This window comes from Pituophis catenifer, unplaced genomic scaffold (assembly GCF_029215685.1).
Source record: "Pituophis catenifer annectens isolate HBS135680 unplaced genomic scaffold, rPitCat1.0.hap2 SCAF_1, whole genome shotgun sequence".
NCBI lineage: Eukaryota > Metazoa > Chordata > Lepidosauria > Squamata > Colubridae > Pituophis > Pituophis catenifer.
In genome coordinates, this window is record NW_027256881.1 from 64,655,257 (window position 1) to 64,680,431 (window position 25,175).

General features: G+C 36.9%; 1 protein-coding gene across 1 annotated transcript; it reads right to left on the reverse strand.

Moving 5' to 3' along the window:
* Positions 1-1,979: 1,979 nt before the first annotated feature.
* Positions 1,980-23,268, reverse strand: SLC30A6 (solute carrier family 30 member 6). The gene is made up of 14 exons (XM_070950377.1): positions 23,223-23,268; positions 18,699-18,785; positions 17,461-17,545; positions 15,214-15,256; positions 13,850-13,915; positions 12,466-12,546; positions 12,227-12,262; positions 10,513-10,607; positions 8,797-8,845; positions 6,647-6,766; positions 6,456-6,558; positions 4,949-4,996; positions 4,240-4,308; positions 1,980-4,038 (listed from the first exon to the last, which is right to left on the reverse strand). Exons 1-14 carry the CDS (start codon positions 23,223-23,225, stop codon positions 3,547-3,549), a joined length of 1,377 nt encoding a protein of 458 aa, XP_070806478.1. The 5' UTR covers positions 23,226-23,268; the 3' UTR covers positions 1,980-3,546.
* Positions 23,269-25,175: the final 1,907 nt, after the last annotated feature.

The window sequence follows — 25,175 nt, forward strand, 5'->3', positions numbered from 1 at the left end:
TGATTACATCATATTGGCTCCATGCACTAGCATTAATTTGACAACATAATAGCCAATTTTATATATGTTTGAATTCCAAAACTGTAATTTTACAAGCATTGTTCATCTAAACACATTTTTCTATAATGATAGGCAATATGTGATTCTGTCAGCAGCTTAACATTTCTGACATACTAGGAATTCAGTTATATAAGATAGTATAAACACACTATAATTAATGGGGTAGATTCTGCACATATATGGTTGAACAAAAAGCAACTATCCCTAAAACCATGCCTTTACAATCATATTCCATTCTTTCAGTTCCTATAGTAGTGGCTAAGGGTGGAGGGGGTTAATTGAAACTAGGCATGGAAAGATTTCCTTACCTAAACAGAGAAACAGAATAGGAGGGGGAAGCAGTGGGAATGGGAGTAACTTCCTGTCAGCTTCTCCATGGAGTTCCCTTGTGGAAAGCTGACAGGGAACATCAGAAATCAAACATACAAAATGAGGCCAATGCATAGAAAAGAAGAAATTCCATAAATTTTATAAGCTGTATAACAATTATATATTAAGGAAGGAGAAATTATTCATATAGGAGCAATATTTAAATATAACTTTGGACAGAAGCATCGTAGGTAGATTTAAATGAGCTAGATCCATGATGGTGAACCTATGGCACGCATGCCAGAGGTGGCACGCAGAACCCTCTATGGGCACGTGCACCATCGCCACCTGCTCTTCTGGTTTCTGGAGCCAGCCAGCTGGTCTTTGCAGGTGCAAGAGTGCCAGAAAATGGCCTGAAAAACGGCCAAAAAACAGGCCATTTTCTGGGCCTTTTTCAGGCCGTTTTTGGTGCACTGGCCAGCTGTTCTTTGGGTTTCCGGCGCTCTGGCAGGCACGCATGCATGCACATGCACACGTGTTCTGGTTTGGGCACTCGGTGCCAAAAAGATTCACCATCACTGAGCTAGACTATACAGCACAATGTGAGAATGGTTGAACTGTTATAAACTAGATAAAAAACACATAGGTTTTTAAAATCTGATTTAATTAGTTGCTCCAAAAGAAAATACCCTTATAAATAGGTATGTAACATTGTTCCATAAAATACAACTTTGTAATTGGTAATAATTTTCCTTTTTTAAAAAAGATAAGTACCTTTCTCCTTGCAATCCTGCCATGCTTATTTTTTCAGAGTTGACCTGATACTGGTCTTGTGAAAATTTATATTCACCAACGAAAGAGAGATTAGCTCTTTAAATGTTATTCTAAGCATCAACATCTTTTTTGGAGGTTGTCAACACTCTTCGTTTGAGCTGACAGAATTCCACATATTGGTATTGTAAAGATCATTTTGATATGAATATCCAGAATTCTGTTCTTTAAATAAGGCAGGACCTCCTACACTACACCCTGATTTCAACTAATTGAAACGAGATTCTAATTTCTCCTTCAAATGAATTGATAAATCTAGAGATTTACATGCTCTTGCCACACACAAATCCGTAGCTTTACATTGTTTTCATAAATGAACAAGTACGCTATTTTGACTTTTTTTACTTAACTGGTTCTTTATCCAGTTTTAGGATTTATGTGGAGGACAGATTGTGTTTTACGTTATATTTATGCAGCAGTGTTAATGATTCAGAAGGATACAGAAACTTTTAAGCACCACTGTATGTTTATTCATACCTTTATATTTGCTACAGGTAAATTGCCTATAATCTCGTCATTTCATGGAAATGACGTCATTTCTATGGAAATAGATCAAAGAGGTTTTTCTGTTCATAAAGGAATAGCAGACTTATCCAGGGAAGGTAATCATGCTTACACTGAATATCTCAGGATAAACGGATACATTCTTTATTGGGGAAAAAGAAGAGATGAAGGGCAGCAATTCCACGTTGCTGTTGCAGAAATGGGGTTCCCCAAAACTGTTTAAAAAGTTAATCACTTCTGATTTCCCACAGTGGAAACCTTTGCTAACCCCAAACTGTCCATTAGTATCCATTTATTTAAATGTAAGATGTCACTGAGGGAAAACCAATTACGACACACAATGCAAGTAGTAAGTATACAACTCCATCACTCACAAATACTTATTAGCAGAACAAAACATATTCAACCTGGCACTCTTGGTGGAAAGCAGATGGGCTCCAGTTAAATATGAGCTAAGTCCCCTGTGTGAAACCTTTTGCTGCCCTTCACCCAGGAATGTTAACAAGGTGGGGAAAACTTGCTGAGCATGGATTTTGGATTTTTTTTTCAACTCCTTCCCTAGCAGTAGGGATGGAAATCCTCTGTATTATATTTTGTGTAACCAGATGAAGTTTTTTTGTTCTAAGTCATTCTTCATCTATACACATTTGTGCATATGTATACTCCAGGAAGGACAGCACAGGCTACAGAAACTCTGGGCCACAAAATCAAGGGGACGGAGGGAAGAGGGCTTAAAATGAAGCAATCTTTCAATCAGGCTGAAAAGAATAAATGCTGAATGTTGAATGCTGAAATTACCACAACAGTCTGCTAGATCAACAAACCCATCCTATTGTAGATTCTTTCAGGATAGTAGCAAAATCAGGCCGCTTTTATTGCTCAGCAGCTCTGGGCTGTATTTTTCAGCTTTTCCTTCCCTGTCAATCAAATCAATCAAAATTCAAATGCTGTTTTCCTTTAGTCCATCTGCAGCAGTTCTCCTCAGCCTGAAATTTATGTTGGTGATGGGAGATAAAGACAGAGCCTTCCTTGCTTCGCCGTTTCTGAAGCTCCATCTCTGTTCTTAATTCCATTTCCCTCCTCTGTAGTTAGGCATCACCATAGGAATCCCTCTCTTTGGGTCTCTACCACAGCTATAGGCCTTCCTCTGGAATTTTCAGCTCTTTAGGTACCCAGGACCACTTCAGCTCTTCCCCTCAGGCCTATGCTCTTAGAGGAGGGGAGAAACCTGTCCCTAAAGTTTAACTATCCACATGTTCCTGTTTAAAATCTCTGATGTCATCTTTCTTCCAGAAAAGTAACTCTGCATGTGAGAAATGTATTCGACACAATATTAATAATCAATTACAGATGACCTTCGTTGTCTTCCCACACTGTCATATTTCATGAGTTCTCCTCTGCACGCCACAGGCAAGATTACCCATAAGCATTTTAATATCAACCTGAATTTCAGGAGCACTTGCTGGACTTACCAAATAATAATTTTCCATTTTTCAGAAAACCTTTAAAAATGATTCTATGATTACATCAAAGAAACTTTAAAAAAAATAATTTTGTTAATAGACACTTTGCAAAACTGTTATTTTCTGGAGTTCCTTTCACGTACTATGTTGAAATTATTTACAAGACCAGCAATATATGCAATTGCAATAACTTTTTATAAAGCTATGGCTTTACAGTCAGAAATGGAGAACTGCATCAAAAAAAGTCAATCCATAAATGCACGTTTTCATGATTTTGAAAACTTCTGATACTAGTCACCAGGAAATCAAACAGTCTTGTAGAAAAATGAGCAATAAAATAATTGAAGTAATTTTAAACAATAAATATAGAAACAGTTTATTAGGGTCTTAATTGACCTCGAGTGCCAGTTCCATATCTCTGAGGAACATTAATGAAGCCAGTCCTGAATCCCTGGGTTACTCCCGTTCCTGGCAATCCAAAGCCTTGAGTGAAGACACTGCTGTAAGGTACACTTCCATGGTTGAAATTCAATCCATAGGGCCTTGTCTGAGTGTTCATGAGAATGATAGGGTTCATATTTTTACCTGGTGTGTTAAAAGCAAATTCTGGAGGTGGACTGCTTGGTTTGGTTGGAGTGGATGTAACATGATCAGAATTTTCTGCTGCTTTTAAAGATGGCATTGGAATAATGTAATGATCTGAAAGCATATTGTTCCCGATAGGTCCAGTGGCCAAAGTAGGCCTAATCCAGTCATCTTTGAAAATCTGAACAGTCAAAATAGATACTAATGCATTTAACCGATTTGTCACATGTGCAAGTACCATCTGTTCATTGGCATCTCTTCGAATTCTCACATGAACTGATCCAGCCTAGAAAACAAATTAAGAAAAGTTCATCAGTCTGTGACATATAAAACTGATAGACTGGGACAAATGCACAATAACAAACATACTTCTGAAATAATTTAGTATATCCTGCAATTACTAGATGAGAAACTATTAGAATGTATTTCTTCATTCTTCATACTTGCTTTTTATAGAAAAAAGTCATTAAACTGGATAAATACATACCAGTGAACCAAACCCCAATGTCCAGAAGTGTTCATTTCGAACTTCTAGAACTCCATCCAAAGTAGAAACCTGGTTCAAGACATAGAAAGTTATTGTAAATAATAATAATAATAATAATAATAATAATAATAATAATAATAATACAATATGACAGTTTGTAATAAGGGGTCCTTGGTGCTATCTGAGCTTGTTTTCCAGCGGACGTTTCATTATCATTTATCACTGTTTGTAATAGTTTAATAAAACTGATTTAGCATATTTTATAAATAAGAAGGCACATTTGGGTTGTCATTAGAGGTGTTCCCACAATTTATTTGATTTCTATAGTTATCCATCTCAGCAGGTGACTCTTGGAAATAAAACATTGCATTGTTTTATAAAATATAAAAACAATTAAAACCATTTAAACAGTACAAATAAATATATATGGCACCGAGTAAAAATGTTGCTGTGGATGTTAATATAGCTAGCAACTGGGCTCTTAACATATTCATACAACCAAGTCTTCATGGCCTTGCAAAAGGCCAACAGGGTCATGGTTGTCCTCAACTCTGAAGGAAGAGTATTCCAGAGGGCATGTCTCCTGGTTCCCACTCCTTGGCTGATAGGACCTGAAGCATGTCCAACTGCCTGACCAGAAACAGTTGGACATGCTTCAACTGGGAGAAGATGGCCCCAAATGATGAAGGGCTTTTTTATATTAACTTACCTCTCGTATAAGTTTATCTAGCTGTCCAATCACATGAGGCGGTGTCGTCTAAAAAAAGGTTTACAATTTCATAATGTAATTTATTCAGCCACAACACTAATGATTAGTAATTAGGATGCTGATAAAGTATGAGCAATCAGTATCAAGGAATACATCTGACTACATTATGTGAATGTTTCTGAAAAGAAAGACACATTCAAATATGATTTTTAAAAAAGTTTTGCTGAATGGGTGAGTTGACATAAACAGCATCCTTTCTGCATTTGAACACAATGTTAATCCTTCACAATTTGTTCTTTTAAAGCAAAGTTCTGGTATTATCTTTTTGTAAAAAAATCTACGTAACAACATTATGAGCCATCTACCTATTTAATTTGTCTAGAGATTTAGCCATTTTTGTTATTGGCATCTCTAGTGGAGTAAACCCTATCCATTCTATCTCATAGTTCACCTTTTAGCTTCCTGACAACTCTAGGCCCTTTCTGATGCCAGCTGCCATCCAACATCACTAAAGAGTACCCAGTTTCCTGCTCTGGGATGAGTTGCCATCATTTGTTATAGTTGGAAATTAGCCTTCCCCCAATCTTTGAGTCTGGACAATCCTTTTCTAATGTTCAAGAATGTCATTACTGCAGGACAATCAGATAACACGACAAAGGAGGTGATGTAATTAAAGGGTCAGCCCTCAAGAAGCAGATTAGTCTGGGCACAGACCTATCATTCTAATTACATATAAGAAGTTGATATTAATCTAAGCTATCTATTGAGAATAACTGAGAGAACAAACAATTTAAGTAATCAGAGAGTCCATTCTAAAATAACTAACCTTACTGTCTCTTCCCTGAGAAGGCAGATAAATCAACCTCTCCTCTGAAGAGAACCATCCCTGTCTGCTATTTTTCATTTTCTCCTATCAACTTCTAACCCCAGCTCCTTACTAGGAAAATCTACCATTCGCTTCTTGCAAAGGATATACAAATTAGCTTTCCAGTTAATTTAATTAACCAATTCTATACTGATAGCTACTGAAAGCCACAAAATTTTATCCATATTACTATGATCTACCAAGCCCTGAAGATATGATAATAAATTGATAAATAGTAAAGGTAGAGGTAAAGGTTCCCCTTGCACATATGTGCTAGTCATTCCCAACTCTAGGAGGCGGAGCAAGTGCTGTCCGAAGATGTCCCCGTGGTCATGTGGCCAGCATGACTAAACGCTAAAAGCGCAGGAACACTGTTACCTTCCCACCAAAGGTGGTCCCTATTTTTCTACTTGCATTTTTTACATGCTTTCGAACTGCTAGGTTGCTAGAAGCTGGGACAAGTAATGGGAGCCCACCCCATTAAGCAGCACTAGGGATTCGAAACGCTGAATTGCCAACCTTTCACTCAACAAACTCAGTGTCTTAGACACTGAGCCACTGCATCAGTAAGCAAAGCTGGTTTTTTGGCTACTCTCTAACTATCAGGAACTGCTAGTACAAAGGCCTTAATTCCTTGCTCACCTGAAGCAATACCTTTCCACTGTAGACACTCATGGGATACATAGTACCAAATGTCATCAAAGCAATAGCTACTGCAGAAGCTGTATCAACTGCAAAATAATTACTGAAAGAAAAAAATATAACATTATAGACATTCCTGTTTTCTGTATCAAATGCTATTAAATATTATCATTCCATCCAACAGTACTTACTTAATTTCAATTAACATGTATGTAATACAAAGAGCTAAAGCCCCAGCAAGATCAATTAAGATGAATGGATTCATACGTGGGAGAAAGATGCTACTCAGTCCAGGAATGATACCGCACAAGCTAAAAGTAATAATAAATAATATCAATTAGTGAAGAAAGCTGAGAGGCAGCAGCCTCTTATTATCTATATGGCTGTAGCTCTTACAGTTGCTCTCTGAAATATACCAATGGGATAACTATGATACCAAAACCAAAACAAATAATAGAAATCTTCATCTGAAATTTTAGAATGCTATTACATGAAAAGACAATCTAGAGCTAAGTTTTTTTTAAAAAAAGTTTGAATCCATATAATCAAATTCAATTCCTCATCACTACAGGTGTATGTCAGTGCATTTTTCCTGGCCACTAAGTGTTTTTTTCCATTGTCTAATTCCAGGATTTTCTTTTAGTACTCTGTATATAGTATTCAAATATTAAACAGTCTGATCTATTGGTCTATTGTTATTAATGTCTTACCAACTGCAATTAAGATTTGTATTAATCATTAAATCTGTGCCCAATTTATGTCAGGTTATCTAAAAGACAAACTTCATCTATATAATCTTATCTGAACATTAAAAATGTTTTAGGTTAGGTATACATTTTAGGTACTTTACATGTCTTTTCTGCATACTTTAACAATTTTTATGAGTATATTGGATTGTAAGGAGTATGTTGTGTTGTCTTTTTCAAGAAACATTTATTAAGGCAGTTTGTGTACCCAATGTTAGATTATTAGATACCAGGAACATGACTATAAGGAAATTTGATACTATTTTATTGTTACCATTTAAGACTTTCATATTAACTCATAAATGGGTGGAAAGAAACATGCCATCTTCCAACAAAAGAACAAAATTTAATCTAATATTCTTTTAGCAAACTCAATTATTTTCATATTCTTGCGTTGTGACTTTGATTAATAACAATTTGTCAACCTTCTTTATATTCAACACAAATTATCTGCTCATTTCCCCCAAAGGAAAAATAATCATAGTTTTAAAATAGAAACCAACACCCTTCTGTGAGAAAGTGATTATGAACAAAAAAGACAGGAAGATGCCATTTCAATAGATCAAATTTCCACAGTATAACTCCCAAACAATATATATTTGGCGATGGCAACAAATCAAAAGAATTGCACAGTGGCCCACACTCAAAAACTTGGGCTGCTTATTTCATTGTCTATGTCTATGTCTATGTCACAGTACAAAGTTGCTAAGGAACAGAAATTTCCAGCTATTTTCAGGGAACTATAGGAATTTAGCATAAGAAAGAACTATTTTTTAAAAAATGTGTTTGCTTTTTTCTGAGTGTTTTAAATTTATTATTGCTTAAAAACCATACTAGGAACTCTCTCTTTCAAAGACCAAGCTAATACATAGAATAATTGGCTATGCAAGCACATTAGGTTTCTAAACAAATATTAAGTGCAAATGCAGATAGAGATGCTTTACCTTCTAAATACCATCTCTACTTAGGAATTTATTTTTACAAAAATGGTGTTTTTTGGGGGGGACCAGCTGACATGCTTCAAAGTAAGTACCACCCTCTAGCACCATATTCGAATCACAATGACTTGAGAGCACGTATACGCATTCTTAGAATATATAAACAGTGAGTAACTTCAATCCAGATTTTCTTTAAAACCAAGAAAGACTATGGTAAGGTAAGCTGGTATACATGGACTGAATCAGAATTTTGATTTTTTTTTCTTGGCCTGTGGAAAAGCAGTTGTTATTTTACCTGTGCTTTACACTGTAAGAGGCAGAAAAAAGAAGTTTGAAGCTACATAAAGTCCTACAGCAATGTTATTCAAACTTGACAAGATGCTCAGTGAGGAATTCTGGGAGTTGATGTCCACACATCTTAAAGTTGCCAAGTGTCCTAAAGTTTCAAGATTATCATTTTTGAAATATGACAAGGAACTACCTCATCATTCATCTACCCAATGGGTGCTTTAACAATGGAACCATTTTGTTAATAAAAAAGTCTGTCCTGCCTACGGAGAGCAACCCCACTACAATCTCAAAATTCAAAATACACGCATCAGAACAAAGAAGATAGCACACTCTGCTTTAGAATGTCTTTCTTTCTTTCTAACTTACCTCCTAGTGAGATCTGCAACATGTTCCTGAAGCCAACTTGTACTTGCAGCTGCAGAGAGAAGTGCAATTGTTCATTAAGAGAAAATATCATAAGTCTAATATAATTCTTCTCAAATCTGTTTAAAGTTCAACTGTAGGGCAAAAGTTTATCTATCTGAAAATTTTACTTCACTAATACATTATCTCCTCACCATACCAAAAAAAAAAAGAAAAAAAAAGCCAACATCCCTCTAAGTATTGACTTTTTTAAAAAAATGTATTCCTGGAATGCTGGGTAAATGGAATTCCTTTTCTGATTATTGTTTTACTACAGTGTATATTTAAAGGAAGTTTTACCTTTAAAATCAGCCTAAAGGTAAATTTAAATTAAAATAAACAATATATTATTCTACTAATTAAAAGCACAATTTTATAATTATGGTCATGCTAAGCTATATTAAAAACAAAGACATAAATGACTATATTATAATGGCATCATGGTTATTATGTTTTCAAAATACTATTATCCAGAATCACAAGAACAATCAAATAAGATTATTAGAACTTGAAGTTAAGATTATTTGCAGATATTATTGCAAGACTAAGCTGCCACCCAAATCACACATTAGTTACATTACAACTAAATACAAGACCTGAAGAATTTTCATAGTGCACCCTTAGGTCAGAAAGAATTTGGGATGGGACATGAAAAGGCCCATGAGGCTCCCTAAGAGTTCTACATAATTTTTTTTCTTGTAAAGAATTTGCATAAATTGCACTAAGGACTGAAAGAAGATTAAACTGATTTGGACAAACAAGCCAAAATTAGAGGTAGTCCTCAACCTAAAACCATTCATTTAGCAACTGTTTAACGTTACAACAGCACTGAAAAGTGACTTATAATCAATCCTTGCACTTAGGACCGTTGCAGCATCCCCAATGGTCACATGATCAAAATTCAGGCACTTGGCAACTAGCATATATTTACAATGGTTGCAGCATCCCAGTGTCATGTGATCGCTACATGCCACTTTCCCAGCTGGCTTCTGAGAAGCAAATCCATGGGGGAAGCTGGGTTCACTTAACAACTACAGTGATTCGCATAACAACCCTGGCAGAAAGGGTGATAAAGTTGGCTGTGACTCACTTAGCAACTTCGATGCTTAACAACTGAAATTGTGGTCATAAGTCAAGGAGTACTTTTACTTCCTCTTGTTGCATTTTCTCTCTCTTAGAATCAGCAGGCATTTGGGTACAGGGCTTGCAGGCCTGTCCATATCTTGCAACTCTCTAACATTTCAAATATGCAGATGTAGAAATCCAAAGTCATTAGCGTAGTTCAGCATAAAAAACTATGTTTTTTACATGAATCTAGATAATCTAGATAAGACAATTTCCAAAATTAAGATCATCAAAAGGGAAAACCCAGCAGTGCAGAGATCCCCAACCAGGGAATTAGCACCTGCAATGCGGTTTGGGAATGTAAAAGCAGAAATTGTTCCAAATAGGAAATACTGTTACCCTTTTTCGCATTTTCAAAGGTATTGAAAATGAGGACGCCTTGGCTATACATCTACTTTCTTCTTAGTCCTTCTGAGTATTATCAAAGATTTAAGGGATGGAAGTTGTGGGTTTGGTGACAACAACAAATAACATTTGGCTACTAATTAATATATCATTTTTTAGCTTTTATTAAATTAAAATATATATTTTCTTTTCAAAAATTTTATTATGTACCTTCAGACACGTAAGCAAATGGTTTGTTCTTAACTGAAAGCATTGTAAACAAGTTGAAAGTGAGTGCCACAAAGGTACCAACCAGCAATCGACCCCTAAAAATAAAAATCTTTATCAATATAGCATATCGTCAGGTACAAAGAACAGGTATGTTATTTATTCTTCATTACCATTAGGCTCCATTTAACTGCAGTGGGCTCTTTTTTTAAGTTTACCTGATTCCATTTAATTATTTACAACTCTTATGTAAATAACTTATTAGCTGAGAGATTTATTACATTTCTGTGCTGCTGTACAAGACTTTTAGAGGTTTTATAGCAATGCATGAGCCTTTAATAGAGAGTGGCCCAACCCCATGTCACCTGTTCTGTTGGTTTTTTAGTCTTTAATTTATCTTAATTTTTAATTATTTTTGTTTTCTTTTTATAATGCTGTAAGCCACTAGAGTTGTTGAATGAAATGGGTGGCATATACATTAAATAAATAAACAAATACATAAATAAACAATAAAGGACATCTATGAGCCCGGTTACAATCATAAAAACCCTGAAACTTACAAAAACTATAGAACCCAAAAACTAGACCTCAAGTTTCAATATCCCTTCAGAAGAGATCGTTTTTCAAGTGCTTCTGGATGGCAGCCAAAGTTGGAGTCAGCCTACATTACCGTGGGAGACCATTCTAGAGTGGGTGACACTTTCCTGGAAAAGCAGCATCTTAGCCTTCTGCCCCAGCACAAAATGGGGAAGCACTTACTGGTGGAATTCTTAAAATTAAACAAGCAAACCCGATTCTAGTGGGTGAATAAGAATGTAACTTAGTGCCAAGTCACAGAGGCCTTTCTATGTTAACATCAATACTTTAAATTGCAACAACAACCTGTTAGGAAGGCAATGCAAGGTCTGTAGCACAGATGTAATATAGTCCCATTGGCAAATATAAAATAGTACACAGGCCACTGCAATTTTGGCCAGCTGGAGCTTCCAAATTGTCTTTAAAGGCAACCCCACATCGAGTGTGTTACAGTAGTATAAATAAATGGGAACAAGGGCATGAATCACTGTAGCAAGATTTTCTTGCCCCAAGTAGAGCCCCAAATGGCATGCTAGCCGAAGCTGGCCAAAGGTTCAATCATCTGTGATTTCTACTTGCTTGCTTAAGTAAGAGCTCAATTTGTGAGCCAGCCCTTCAAGGGACATAATTCCTCATCAAGAAATATACTGAAGCTTCCAGAGCACTTCGATGGACAAACAGTAACCCTGTCTTGCTAGGATTCAAATTTAGCAAGTTGTCTCCCATCCGAACCCTCACAACTTTCAGACAAATCTAAAATCTAAAACAAAAATTTTACACAAAAAATAATAGCCATGGAACCCAAAACTATGATGAAATTACAGATAACAAGGGCTACATGTGCATTAAATTTAAACTTCTACTATTTAATATATATCAGACAAAAGCCTTTTAAAAAGACTTCTGCCCAATTCATTTCATGTATGATTTAAAGTTATCTCTATATAAAATCCATTTGTATTAAACAAAGTATCCCAGATCAACAAATTCAAGTGGATTTTTGCCACTGACCTAAAAGTCATGACAGCATTTCATTTTCAGTTTTCTGCTTTAAAGATAAAGTAATGTACTAATGGCCCTATTAATTATGCCAACTTTATATACCTGTAATATTTATTATTATTTAATTTAAAATGCTTACGTATGAATCTCTGGTTGTTCAACAAATCGTTCAGCACTGAAAAGACACAATAAATCTGTTAGTCGCATATATAGTCCTTTAATGCACCAGCAAGTCTATGAGGTTTACTGTGGATAAAACATCATGCTATCCTTTGTAGCTGCTATTTTTTTTTAAAAAAAAAAAACTGTTCTAACACTGGAAATACTATTATTTTTGACAATGATTAAGTAATAATCACAAGGAGGGGACATTCCTACCTTTCTTTAAGTATAAAAAGTGCTCCAAGTTGTGCAAGAACCGTAGAAGCAAATACTGCTAGGACTTCAAATCTCTCAAATCTGCAGTTTGGGAAATTAAGCATTTAAAAACCAGTGCAAATAATAAGACTATTACTCAGAAAGTATAATGCATTAATTGAGATGGGTACAAGAAGGTATGCTAGAAAATTAACACGTGCTATTTACTTTTGCTATTATTTTCTTTTTATTAAAACATTTTAAATGTTAGTGGCATGTTAAGGGAAGGCCAGATAAATTGGGCAGCTGAATAATATCCATGTATTTTGGAATTATTCTGTTCTATTAAGTTCTATGTTTTAATTCATGCTAACTAGCAATAAGGGTGTCATTGTTGGGGAGCACCACTCATGAACAGTTTTGATTTTACATGCAATTAAAAAAAAACAACAAATAGGTTGTGCGCCCTAAAGTTTGGATAACTTACTTTTAGCTTTGTGGCAGATGGGATTATTTTATGTTACTGAGATTGATGAAAAGCTATGTATTCTCTGCTATCTGTTCATAATGAATTTCCAAAGGCTGAATAAAGGACAAAATGTTAACTTAGGTTTAGCTCCTCTCTTGGGGACTTCACACAAAGATGTCCTATAGTTCTCAGCAACAGTATGGACATACTTTTGTTTTGTTGCAATTTGGTATTTATATTGTTGTTTTTATCCTTGCTATATTTTATAATGTAAATTTAATTCATATAAATAGCTTGGATAATACATTTGTATGACAAGAGCAAGTTATAAAATCTTATATGACTGATAAAAGAAAAGGGCTCTAAAAGGAGGAGATGGCCTATAGATACCAGTTTTACTATTCCTAATTGAAACAAAACCATGCATATTACAGCTTCATTTAGAGTTATACAGAGTTTGAACTCCAAGGCATCAGAGATTTCAAAAATACAGATTACATTAAACAGATCTAGTGAGAGATGTAAAATGAAATTTCCATTCTTGCAAATTTAAAAATGCACTTTTCCTTTTATGTGACAAGAAAGATTTACTTCCATAAAGAGAGTAATACTATATAAGGGCCCCAGAGTCTACATAAAATTGCATAGAGCCTGATCTGTTCTATCAACCACAGACTGGTGATTTCTGGGCTGGTAACATCATATTTGATCAAATGAATATATGCATATTTCAAATTAGCACCCTATAATTTCTTGAGCACAAATCAGTACAGTATTAAACATTAGATATAATGCTCTTTTAATGTGTGCATTACAATTTTCTTGAATTTATAAAATCTCTTTATAAACAAAATCGATCTAATAAATTAATAACATGTTTATTTCATAGTAAAATAATATTTTCAAAAGACACAAAATATTAATTATCCAACTTACCCAAATGAATATGAGGAACTGGGCTTCTTCATCATCACCCAATAACTTATTAAGCATGTTATTAAGCTAAATAAAAAAGGAAACAAAAATTAAAATAAGAGAAATGTAGCTATTAAAAATTATATAAAATAAATCCAGCATTTCAAAATTCAATTGTCATTTAACATATTGATGAATTGCCAATAATAAAATAAATCCTTAGTTTAACAGCCTGCTGAAGGAGAGGTCAGTATATGAAATATGAATCTTTATTTAATGCAAGTTTATGTAATTTTTATTAAAATATATAATTATGCAAATGAAGTGGATTGATATAAATAATGCAAATGAAAACTGTCTAGACTATTTCAGAAACAATGGACATGATATATTAAGTTCAAATGATGCCCTGACAAAAAATTGTCTCTTGTATCTAAACTCCACAAATTGGTGCTTTCTTTCAGGTTGTGGTAGATTTTCTGTTCAACTGTCTCCTTAAATCAATTAATGCAGTGGTAATACCCTATATATGTTTAGTCAGAATTAAATTCCATTGTTGACAGACTTACTTTTTTATAAGAGTACTGCAATCTCAGTTAATGTAGGGGAGTATGAAGTTAATCTTGAAAAAGCAGGAGTGGTTATGTAAACATCAACTCAGTCCTGAGAAAGAGGAGGGGGTGAAAATGAAATTCAAGATCACCCCACTTTGATTCTCTTTGGTATATGACAGACCAAAGAGAAACCTATTAGGCATACAAGATTCTGTTATTATACTTTACAGTAATATAGTAGAGTTCTAGTGGTTTCTAGAACCAGTATATATCCAGTTGTTTCCTGACTTGGCCTATGTTAAGGGGTTGACAGGGATATTTAAAGGCTTGTCATTTATTTAAAAAGCAAATAGAAAATATTTTTTTAAATATATGTAAATATTTATTTAAATATATTTATTTAATAGCAAATACCATCAACTTGCATAGAAAACAAAAGTAGGGATTAAAGACAAAATGTACTGCTGTCATAATGGGACTTAAGCATGCTTAAATCTCCTTTGATTGCAGACCTTTGAAAAATGTCTATTTCTGTGCTGTATGTGACAACAGAAAACAATGGGATCTGTTTTTATAAACTTATCTCCTATGCAATGAAAAATCACTTATGCTGCAATCCTATCTCACATATCTGGCAATCCAATCCACTTAATTTCATTGGCTTTAATCTTAAATAGATTAAAATGGGACTGCATCTTACCTAACTAAGAGAAACAGGATTTATTAGGGAATATTAAAAAATTTTTACCATAACCCATGGATTTGGATAAAAGGACAATTTTTTTTACAAGTGTTACAAAATTAACTGAGGAATTTAAAAAGGAAACATACCTGAAAAGATCAAAGATTGTTAGATAGGTATATGCAGTTAAAGCTGTGGAAAGAAGATGGCCATTTTACTGTCACATAAACAAATGATGAAAATAATTTAGTTAACTTGCCTGTAAGTAAATAAATGTTGATTTTAATAAACAATTGTTGGGCTTTATGCAATTTTTTATGTAATAAATATGCATCTACCAAATAAATCACAAAGCTTGTCAAGGAAGTTGTTTAGGCCTCTGGGACTTTCTTTTTTATGGTGGCATCTGTCAAGGTTTGGAGGTTTTTTGTGAATTTTGTGTGGGAGTTTGCAAGTGCGAATTACTGCGAATGGAATAATAGTGGATATTCAACACTATATTGGTGGATTTACTGCTAGGATTTCAGAAGTTTTGTATGTGCCGTGAGATGGAGAAGTGCAGAGTGAAGACTGAAGGAGTTAAGTAAAAGAAATAAAATATATGAGTAGCAGATCGTTGCCCTTTGGAGATTCATTGGTTCTTGGTGAAGGGTAAATTGTTCCTTGCATAAGAGGAAGGTGTCAAAGGGGTTATGCAAGTTACATTGTTTGGCAGAGTCATAACTGTAAGGAAGTTCTTAAGACAATCCAAGGTCACTGTTGTGGGAAACATTAGTAACACAGAGCAGGCAACAAGACAATTAACGGAGAAAGCAGACTGTTACAAAATAGATTCTTGAAAGCGTATCTCTTAAATTTCCACCCTTTAGATTGATGCCTAGAGCAGGAGTGGGAAAATATTTGTCTACCAACTGTCATATTTCCTTAGAGTAATATTCAATATTTTCCGTAGGTTTTTAACTATTTTAAGTTTTTATATTCAGTTTTTGGGTTTTTAACATTCTATGTTTTTAATATTTTATTTGTATACTGCCCGGTGTCCCTCTATGAGGGAGATGAACAGTTTCTAAATATGATAAATAAAGATCACATAACAGTGACAGGAAGAGTCAGTATTAGTGCCTCCAGACACACTCAGGATCATTAGTATATAACTTCTCCCTCTGAAGATATAAAACTGCGGTCTCGAGAAAATTGGGTATGACCATTCAAAAATTATCCTTGTACTATGCAAATAAAAATGTAGTTCATCTTCAGTCACGAACATATACAGCATTAATCAAAGACGTTACACACTGCTATTCCTATCCGTAGCCTCCTTTAATGTTTTATCCCCATCCCCACCAAAACAAACAAGACATTGAGTTGGTTGGGTATACCTCGGTATTTAATGGGAGTTAATTATGTGGATTTTTTCATATAGAAAGTGAAAATATAAGTTTTAAACTGCAAATCAGTCTATATCGCCTGAGTCTCCAGACAAAAAGCAATCACAAGGAGCACTAAAGATCATCTATGCTGCATAACCTAAGAACAACATAGGCAGTTTAATATATAGGTAGCCCTTGGTTAATGATCCCTCATTCAGTGACTGTTCAAAGTTATGACTGTGCTGAACAAGTGGTATTTATGTCTGGTCCTCAAAGTTCCAACCATTCCAGTACCCCCATTGTTACGTTATCATAATATGGATGTTTGGCAACCAGTGATGGTTGCAGCTTTTCACAATTATGAGAACACAATTTGCAGGCCCTCCTGCACCCTCCAAGCCTCACTGCATTGCGCCTTGCTTCTTTGGCCATTCATGCATCTTTCCCCACCCATCAGCAGCCACTTCCTGCTTGCCAGCCTGTTTGCAAGCCATCTGGGAATTGCAATTTCCTGCCAACTTTTACACTGACTGGTTGTTAGAAGCCAGCAGGATTTTGTGACAAGGTGCTCATTTAACGATCCATGATCCTGACTTAACAATAGCAACGGAGACTGCAGGGGTTGCCGTTACTAAGCAATGCAGGCATAAATCACATTGTGTTTTACAAACATGTCATTTAGAGATGGCATAATGCAAAGACTATCTGTACTTGCAAGTTTTTTCAATTCTTAGACATTTTAGCACAATGTCATCATAAAGCATGTGCATCCAACTAATAGAATTGTGGGCATCAATAAATGTAAGCAAAGTTTTACATTTAGTAGAATTTAGTAGATTCATCTTAATATACTTTCACAGTTTGAATAAGGAAATCATCAAGGGAGAAATAACAAGAATGACTTTAGGAACAGAAAAAAGTTTTAAAAATGCTAGCAATCAATGATGCTCACAAATACAATTTTGTGTCAATATTAAAACACTTTTGTATATCTACAATCATCTCATTAAAAGAAGGATAACATACCTATGCTGTTTGTAGAACTACACCACATAAGCAGGAATGCAGTACATAATATATTTATTGCACCGAACAACAAGATCTTCCATGACTGTAAATAAACAACAGTTGAAACAAGTTTAATAAAGTGGGTTTTACTGGAGGAAAAACCCTATAATCTACAGATAAAATATTGAACATTCAGCTCAGGTTTCCCATGGCTTTGATCTCTTTGCTGAAGAAAGAATGCCAGAGCATAGTCTAGGATCAATGTATTCATAATTTTTCAAATAGTGATTTATTGACCAATGGACCATTTATTGTCCTTGGTTTCTGACTACTGGAACAAGAATTTTTCTTGCTAAGCAAGGTGACTGTTAAGTGAGTTGTGCCTGATTTACAACCTTTTTTGCCACAGTTAACTGAATTACTACAGTTTAGTGAATCCAGCTTTCCTCATTGACATGGATTGTTGGAAGTCTGCTAGGAAGGTCATAGTTGGAAATCACGTGACCTTAGGACACTGCAACTATGGTAAATACATGCCAGTTGCCAAGCACCCAAATTTTGATCTTGTGACCGTGTGGATGCTAAGATGGTTGTAAGTGCGAGGACTGGTCGTAAATCATTTTTCTTACTGCTGTTACAGCTTCAAACATTCATTAAATGAATGTGTCAAGGACTACCTGTACAACTAAGTTCAACAGCTATCTCAGATATTCACAACTAATAAAGAAAATACTGACTGGAACATTTTCCCCATTTGTTTATTTGTCAGGCTGACATTCTACTTCTCATCAGCATATGACATTCAACAGGGCTAAAAGAAATAACTATAAAATATTATGTAACACAATGAAAACTCAATTAAATCCTATTAGAAAATTCCAGAAAATAATAAGAATAAATTCTCAATATGCTTCCATCAGCCAAAAACCACTTCCACGTCAAAGGCTTATTTATAAATATTAAGCATATTTCAATCTTTCTATCCTACAATATTGCTCAATAATAACAGTATGTTAGATGCATCTCGTAACATAGAAGTTATATTTATTATGCAATTTACAAAAATAAAAAAAGTTTAACAGGAACAAAGAAACAAATATAAGGAAAGTATAGAAGAGCAACTGGAACATGAAATAGGTTAAAAGTGATTGAGGAACAAATCAGAGTCACTGATTCTGTATACATGTTTAAAACTCTTTAAAAAATAAACATCTATGTATTAAATTATTTTCCTGCCAGTAAATGAAAACACTTACCCTTCGATCAGCAGCTACAGTTCTAAATTCCTGTGTTAACTTGCCCAGAAGAGACCGCTGTGATTTGCGAAACAAATATATTGTTCCCTACAAACAAGATAGCAATAATTATTTACTAAATTTTCTACTTTTTTCTAACATTCCAAATCATGAACTTGATTTCTACATGCAATCTATCACAATAAACATTATCTCTATGCTAGCTAACATTTAAAAAGTAACAAAACACTCACTGAAGGTAAAACCGCTAATATATATACAGTCTATACCTGTTAAAATGCCAAGGTTTTGAGATGTAAAAAAAAAAGGCCAAGATAAATCACTTCAGAATGTTTCACCTTTAATGTAACATATATGCTCTACAATTCAATTGAAAAACAAACTGAAATCTTTTACTGGGAAAATAATAATAAATATTAGAATAATGTGGCTGCATAACTCTGCATACCTTCTTATAAGTAGGGATATGGTTGTGTTCAGAATTAACCAATCACATTCAAACTGATGGTAAATAGTAGTCAGTACATGCCTGCCATCAATTAAAGTGACTTTGATCAAGCCCATATATAATTCAGCACTGCTAGAGGGATTTTTCTGCTATTTACTCAGTTGCCTCTTACAGCAAAAGCCTTGGTTTGTAAAGAGCTTACAAAGTATAAAGGGATCTCATTTCAGAAGAAGGGTATAATTTTTCCCCCAAAGCATTGGATATACCAACAAACACAATGAAGACAGCAGTGGTGGGTTTCAAATTTTTTTTCTGCCGGTTCTGTGGGTGTGGCTTGGTGGGCGTGGCATAGCTTGGTGGGTGTGGCTTGGTGGGCATGGCAGAGGAAAGATACTGTAAAATCTCCATTCCCACCCCACTCCAGGGGAAGGTTACTGCAAAATCCCCATTTTCTCCCGATCAGCTGGGACTCGGGAGGCAGAAAATAGATGGGGGTAGGGCCAGTCAGAGGTGGTATTTACCGGTTCTCCGAACTACTCAAAATTTCTGCTACTGGTTCTCCAGAACTGGTCAGAACCTGCTGAAACCCTTCTCTGGAAGACAGTCATTAACAAGTGGAAAAAATATGGCACAACAGTGACATTACCAAGAACTGGACATACCTCCAAAATTGATGAAAAAAACAAGAAAACTGGTCTGAGAGACTGCCAAGAGGCCTTTAGCAACATTAAAAGAGTTGCAGGAATTTCTGACAAGTACTGGTTCTATACAACCTCCTGTGTTTTTCCTATGCCTGAGATGTGGGATAGGATGGCAAGGTGGAAGCCGTTTCTTACAAAGAAAAACATCCAAGCCCGGCTACATTTTCCAAAAACCTACATCAAGTCTAACAAAAACATGAAGAAAAATATTTTATAGTCTGATGATGACAAGATCAGTGTTGAACTTTTTGGCCATAATTCCAAAAAGTTCTGTTTGGCGGAAAAACAACACTACATATCACCAAAAGTATACCATACCTACATTGAAGCATGATGATGGCAGCTTTATAATTTAGGGTTGCTTTTCTTCAACTGGAACAGGGCCTTTAATCAAAATTATGAACAGTTCCAAATATCAGTGTTGGCACAAAACTTTCATGCCTCTGCTAAATTGCTGGAGATGAAGAGGCATTTCAACTTTCAACATAGCAACCAAAAGCATACCTCCAAAAGAAAGGCTTCACCGAAAGAAGATCAAAGTTTTGAAATGGCCCAGCCAGAGCCCAGATCTACAGGTGAAACTCGAAAAATTAGAATATCGTGCAAAAGTTAATTTATTTCAGTAATGCAACTGAAAAGGTGAAACTAATATATGAGATAGACTCATTACATGCAAAGCGAGATAGGTCAAGCCTTGATTTGTCATAATTTTGATGATTATGGCTTACAGCTCATGAAAACCCCAAATTCACAATCTCAGAAAATTAGAATATTACATGAAATCAATAAAACAAGGATTGTACATAGAACAATATCGGACATCTGAAAAGTATAAGCATGCATATGTACTCAGTACTTGGTTTGGACTCCTTTTGCATCAATTACTGCCTCAATGCGGCGTGGCATGGATACTATCAGCCTGTGGCACTGCTGAGGTGTTATGGAAGGCCAGGATGCTTCAATAGCGACCTCCAGCTCTTCTGCATTGTTCAGTCTCATGTCTCTCATCTTTCTCTTGGCCATGCCCCATAGATTCTCTATGGGGTTCAGGTCAGGCGAGTTTGCTGGCCAATCAAGCACAGTAATCCCATGGTCATTGAACCAGGTTTTGGTACTTTTGGCAGTGTGGGCAGGTGCCAAGTCCTGCTGGAAAATGAAGTCAGCATCCCCATAAAGCTTGTCTGCGGAAGGAAGCATGAAGTGCTCCAAAATCTCCTGGTAGACGGCTGCGTTGACCCTGGACTTAATGAAACACAGTGGACCAACACCAGCAGATGACATGGCTCCCCAAATCAACACAGACTGTAGAAACTTCACACTGGACTTCAAGCATCTTGCAGTGTGTGCCTCTCCATTCTTCCTCCAGACTCTGGGTCCTTGTTTTCCAAATGAGATGCAAAAGTTGCTCTCATCAGAAAAGAGGACTTTGGACCACTGAGCAACAGACCAGTTCTTTTTATCTTTAGCCCAGGTAAGACGCTTCTGACGTTGTTTGTTGTTCAGGAGCGGCTTGACAAGAGGAATACGACATTTGGAGCCCATGTCCAGGATCCGTCTGTGTGTGGTGGCTCTTGATGCACTGACTCCAGCCTCAGTCCACTCCTTGTGAAAGTCCCCAACACTTTTGAATGGCCTTTTCCTGACAATCCTCTCCAGGCTGCGGTCATCCCTGCTGCTTGTGTACCTTCTTCTTCCACACTTTTCCCTTCCACATAACTTTCTATTAATGTGCTTTGATACAGCACTTTGGCAACATCCAACTTCTTTTGTAATTACCTTTTGAGGCTTTCCCTCCTTATGGAGGGTATCAATGATGGTTTTCTGCACAACTGTCAGGTCAGCAGACTTTCCTATGATTGTGATTCCTACTGAACCAGACTGAGAGACCATTTAAAGGCTCAGGAACCCTTTGCAGCTGTTATGGCTTAATTAGCTGATTAGAGTGGGACACTTTGAGCCTAGAATATTGAACCTTTTCACAATATTCTAATTTTCTGAGATTGTGAATTTGGGGTTTTCATGAGCTGTAAGCCATAATCATCCAAAGTATGACAAATCAAGGCTTGACCTATCTCGCTTTGCATGTAATGAGTCTATCTCATATATTGTTTCACTTTTTAAGTTGCATTACTGAAATAAATGAACTTTTGCACGATATTCTAATTTTTCGAGTTTCACCTGTAAATCCAATTTAGAATCTGTGGGATGACCTGAAAAGGGCTGTGCACAGGAGATGACCTTGCAATCTGACAGATTTGGAGTGCTTTTGCAAGGAAGAGTGGGCAAAGTTTCCCAAGGACAGATGTGCCATGCTGATAGGCCCCTACCCCAAAAGACTGAATGCTGTCATAAAATCAAAAGAAGCTTCAACGAAGTATTAGTTTAAGGTTGTGCATCTTTATGTAACTACATTATTATAATTTTTTTATTTCCCCCCAAAAAAGATTTCATTTTGTTTTTCAATTGAATTGGACACTTACATGTTACACTGAAGATGGAAAAAAAATCTGAAGTGATGTATATTGGTCTAATTTTATACCTCAAAAACCTGGCATTTTAACAGAGCTGTATAGACTTTCCATATCCACTGTATTGCCAGCTAGTTTTAAAATATTCACTCATTGCATTTTTACCCTATTGATTAAGAACCTCAAGAGTCTTAGGCGGCTTTATGATCACCATAGCATTTCTTAGGTTGAGAGCAGACACCTATGGGTACTTTTAGGATTTTTATGGCTTTAAAATGATCTGAACCCAGACCACACAGCAAACCAATTGTTTGCTCCAATCTCTTGAACAGGTGGCCATTTATTCACTAGTAAATTATACTTTTGCTGTTCCATAGAAGGATATATTACAGTGTAAGAGACTAAAGGAAGCAAGTAAACCTTTTTCTTGACATGTGACTAAAAACAACTATTTATAACTACTTATTGATTAAATTCCTAATTAAAAACACTTCCAGGCTATCTAGTTCGATGAACCAAGCCATCCTTCCAGCCACTGCACCACACCTCCTCTCAGGGGAAACCCCACACATCGGGTATAGTGGGCTGCAATCCCAGCTACATTTCCCCCTTTAACATGAGACGGGACTCCCAGTACAGCAGAGATTAAACAAACTGCCTTCTACACACACTTGGAGCTTTCTGCGCAGAAAGGCTTGGAATCTTCCCTTTGGAAAGCTATTCTCCAGCCTTGACAGCCACCTTTCCCTGCTGCAGGGAAGTCGCCTCCTTCAGAACTGGGAAGCCGGTCAACGTCCCACTCCTAACATCCTCTCACGGTTGCACCACGTTTAACACCGACTCGCCACGCAGCCTTCGAGGCCCACAACCGCCCCCCCCCCTCCGCCCTCCCAAGATGGGAACTCACCATATTGCGGAACGAGCGGCTCCCAACGGGACCGGAAAAGGCGGGCGCCTCCTGTCACCAAAGAAAGGAGTAGGAGTTGAATTAGCTGACGTGTAATTGGCCGACCCCGGAACTAAACAGGAAGTGACGTCATTTCGTCCCGCCCCTCGGCTCCCCGCTCGGACCCAATCGAGGCAGAGAACGAGGTTCGCCTGTGCCGGTGTTCCGTTGCCTTGGAAAGGCGCACGCGATAACCGCGGTAGCGACCGATAAAAGTTTACATGGGTTTATTTCTCGATGGGGGCGAAGACCGTTATTTCGGGATACGGTCCGATAACAAGTGTTAGGAATGCCTTGTAGCAACGGTGGAACTGCAATTAGAAATATTAGAGCGGTGGGCACAATTGGCATCTTAAGTCAGAGGTGGGGAACTGTGCCCCTTTTATGGCTGGCTCAGGAATTCTGGGAGTTGAAGTCCACAAGTCATAAAAAGGGCTATAGTTCCCCACCTCCTGATCCAGTGTTTCTCAACCTTGGTAGCTTGAAGAGGGGTGGACTTCAACTCCCAGAATCCCCCAGCCAGCAGCGCTGGCTGGGGGATTCTGGGAGTTGAAGTCCACCCCTCTTCAAGCTACCAAGGTTGAGAAACACTGCCCTGATCGAAGTACTCTTTCAGAATTCCTCACGCAACCCAGCGCGCTCCATAAGCGTTGGACTTCCAAGTCCTATAATTTCCAGCTTAGTAGTTCCCTGGGAATTCTAAGGAACTGTAGTTCAGAATTGGAGGACACCAACGGAGGAGGAATCAACTTTTCTTCCCGTTCAATGCAGGGTGCAGTCTGTCACAGATCTAGCTCGCAGCTTTTAAGAAGCTGCAGTTAAGCTAGTCATAAAACGCAAGGTGAAAATGACTTGTTTTGTGTCCCAAGTCAGAAACCAGTTGACCGTATCTTAACCTAGCATGCTGGAATAACATCAAGCGTGCAACCTGGAAGTAAGGAATTTCCCGATTGATCAATGGAACAGCAATGCCTCCCGGAGTTTTTCCAAGAAAACACCAGACCACCATTTGTCCGGTTATGGTATAAAGACTTCTGCTTTGAGTAAGAGGTTGGACTAGATTTCCAGGGTCCCTTCCAGTCCTATAGTTCAGTATCAGGTGAGATTGTGCATCACATTAACAAAATGTAGACTTGAATGACTTCTGATTAATAGTTCTAAGAACCCTTGAATGAAAACACCTCTATTTTGCAAGCCTTTGAAAAGTATTCAAGACACGTTTTAAAGCAGTGGTCCCCAACCTTTTTATCGCCGCGGCCCGCTGAGCGCGCGCAGGGGTGGGGCCGCGGCCCGCTGAGCGCGCGCAGGGGTGGGGCCGCGGCCCGCTGAGCGCGCGCAGGGGTGGGGCCACGGCCCAGGAGCCTTTGCGCAGGCCCATTGTGCACGGCCCAGGAGCCTGAGCCTTTGCGCAGGCCCATTGCGCACGGCCCAGGAGCCTTTGTGCTGAAGCGTTCCTGTCCCCCGGCCGCTGCGCGGCCCGGTGCCAGGTACTTCACGGCCCGGCACCGGTCCACGGACCGGGGGTTGGGGACCACTGTTTTAAAGCATATTGTTTCAGCTTTGTTTTGTATAAGCGGACTGAAAATACTGTTTGTGTACAACAGTACACAAATACATTCATGGTGTTAATGTAATCTGTCCTTCAATAGGACTTACTTTCTAACAGCTGGTTTTCCTAGTTCTTAAAAGCAGGAAAGTTTACTTTTCTTTTTATATAATGTAGTATTCTCAGTCTGATCCAAATAAGAGTGCCCAACCAGTACCAGAAAGCAATTGAAAACAACTTTTTCCAAAAGCTTTTTATTCACATTTTAACTCTATAATATAAATGTCTTAATTTTTTTTACTTTAGTTACAGAACTAGTGACTAATATTCTGATGCCCCAAGTAACAGTCATGCAAAATTGTATTATT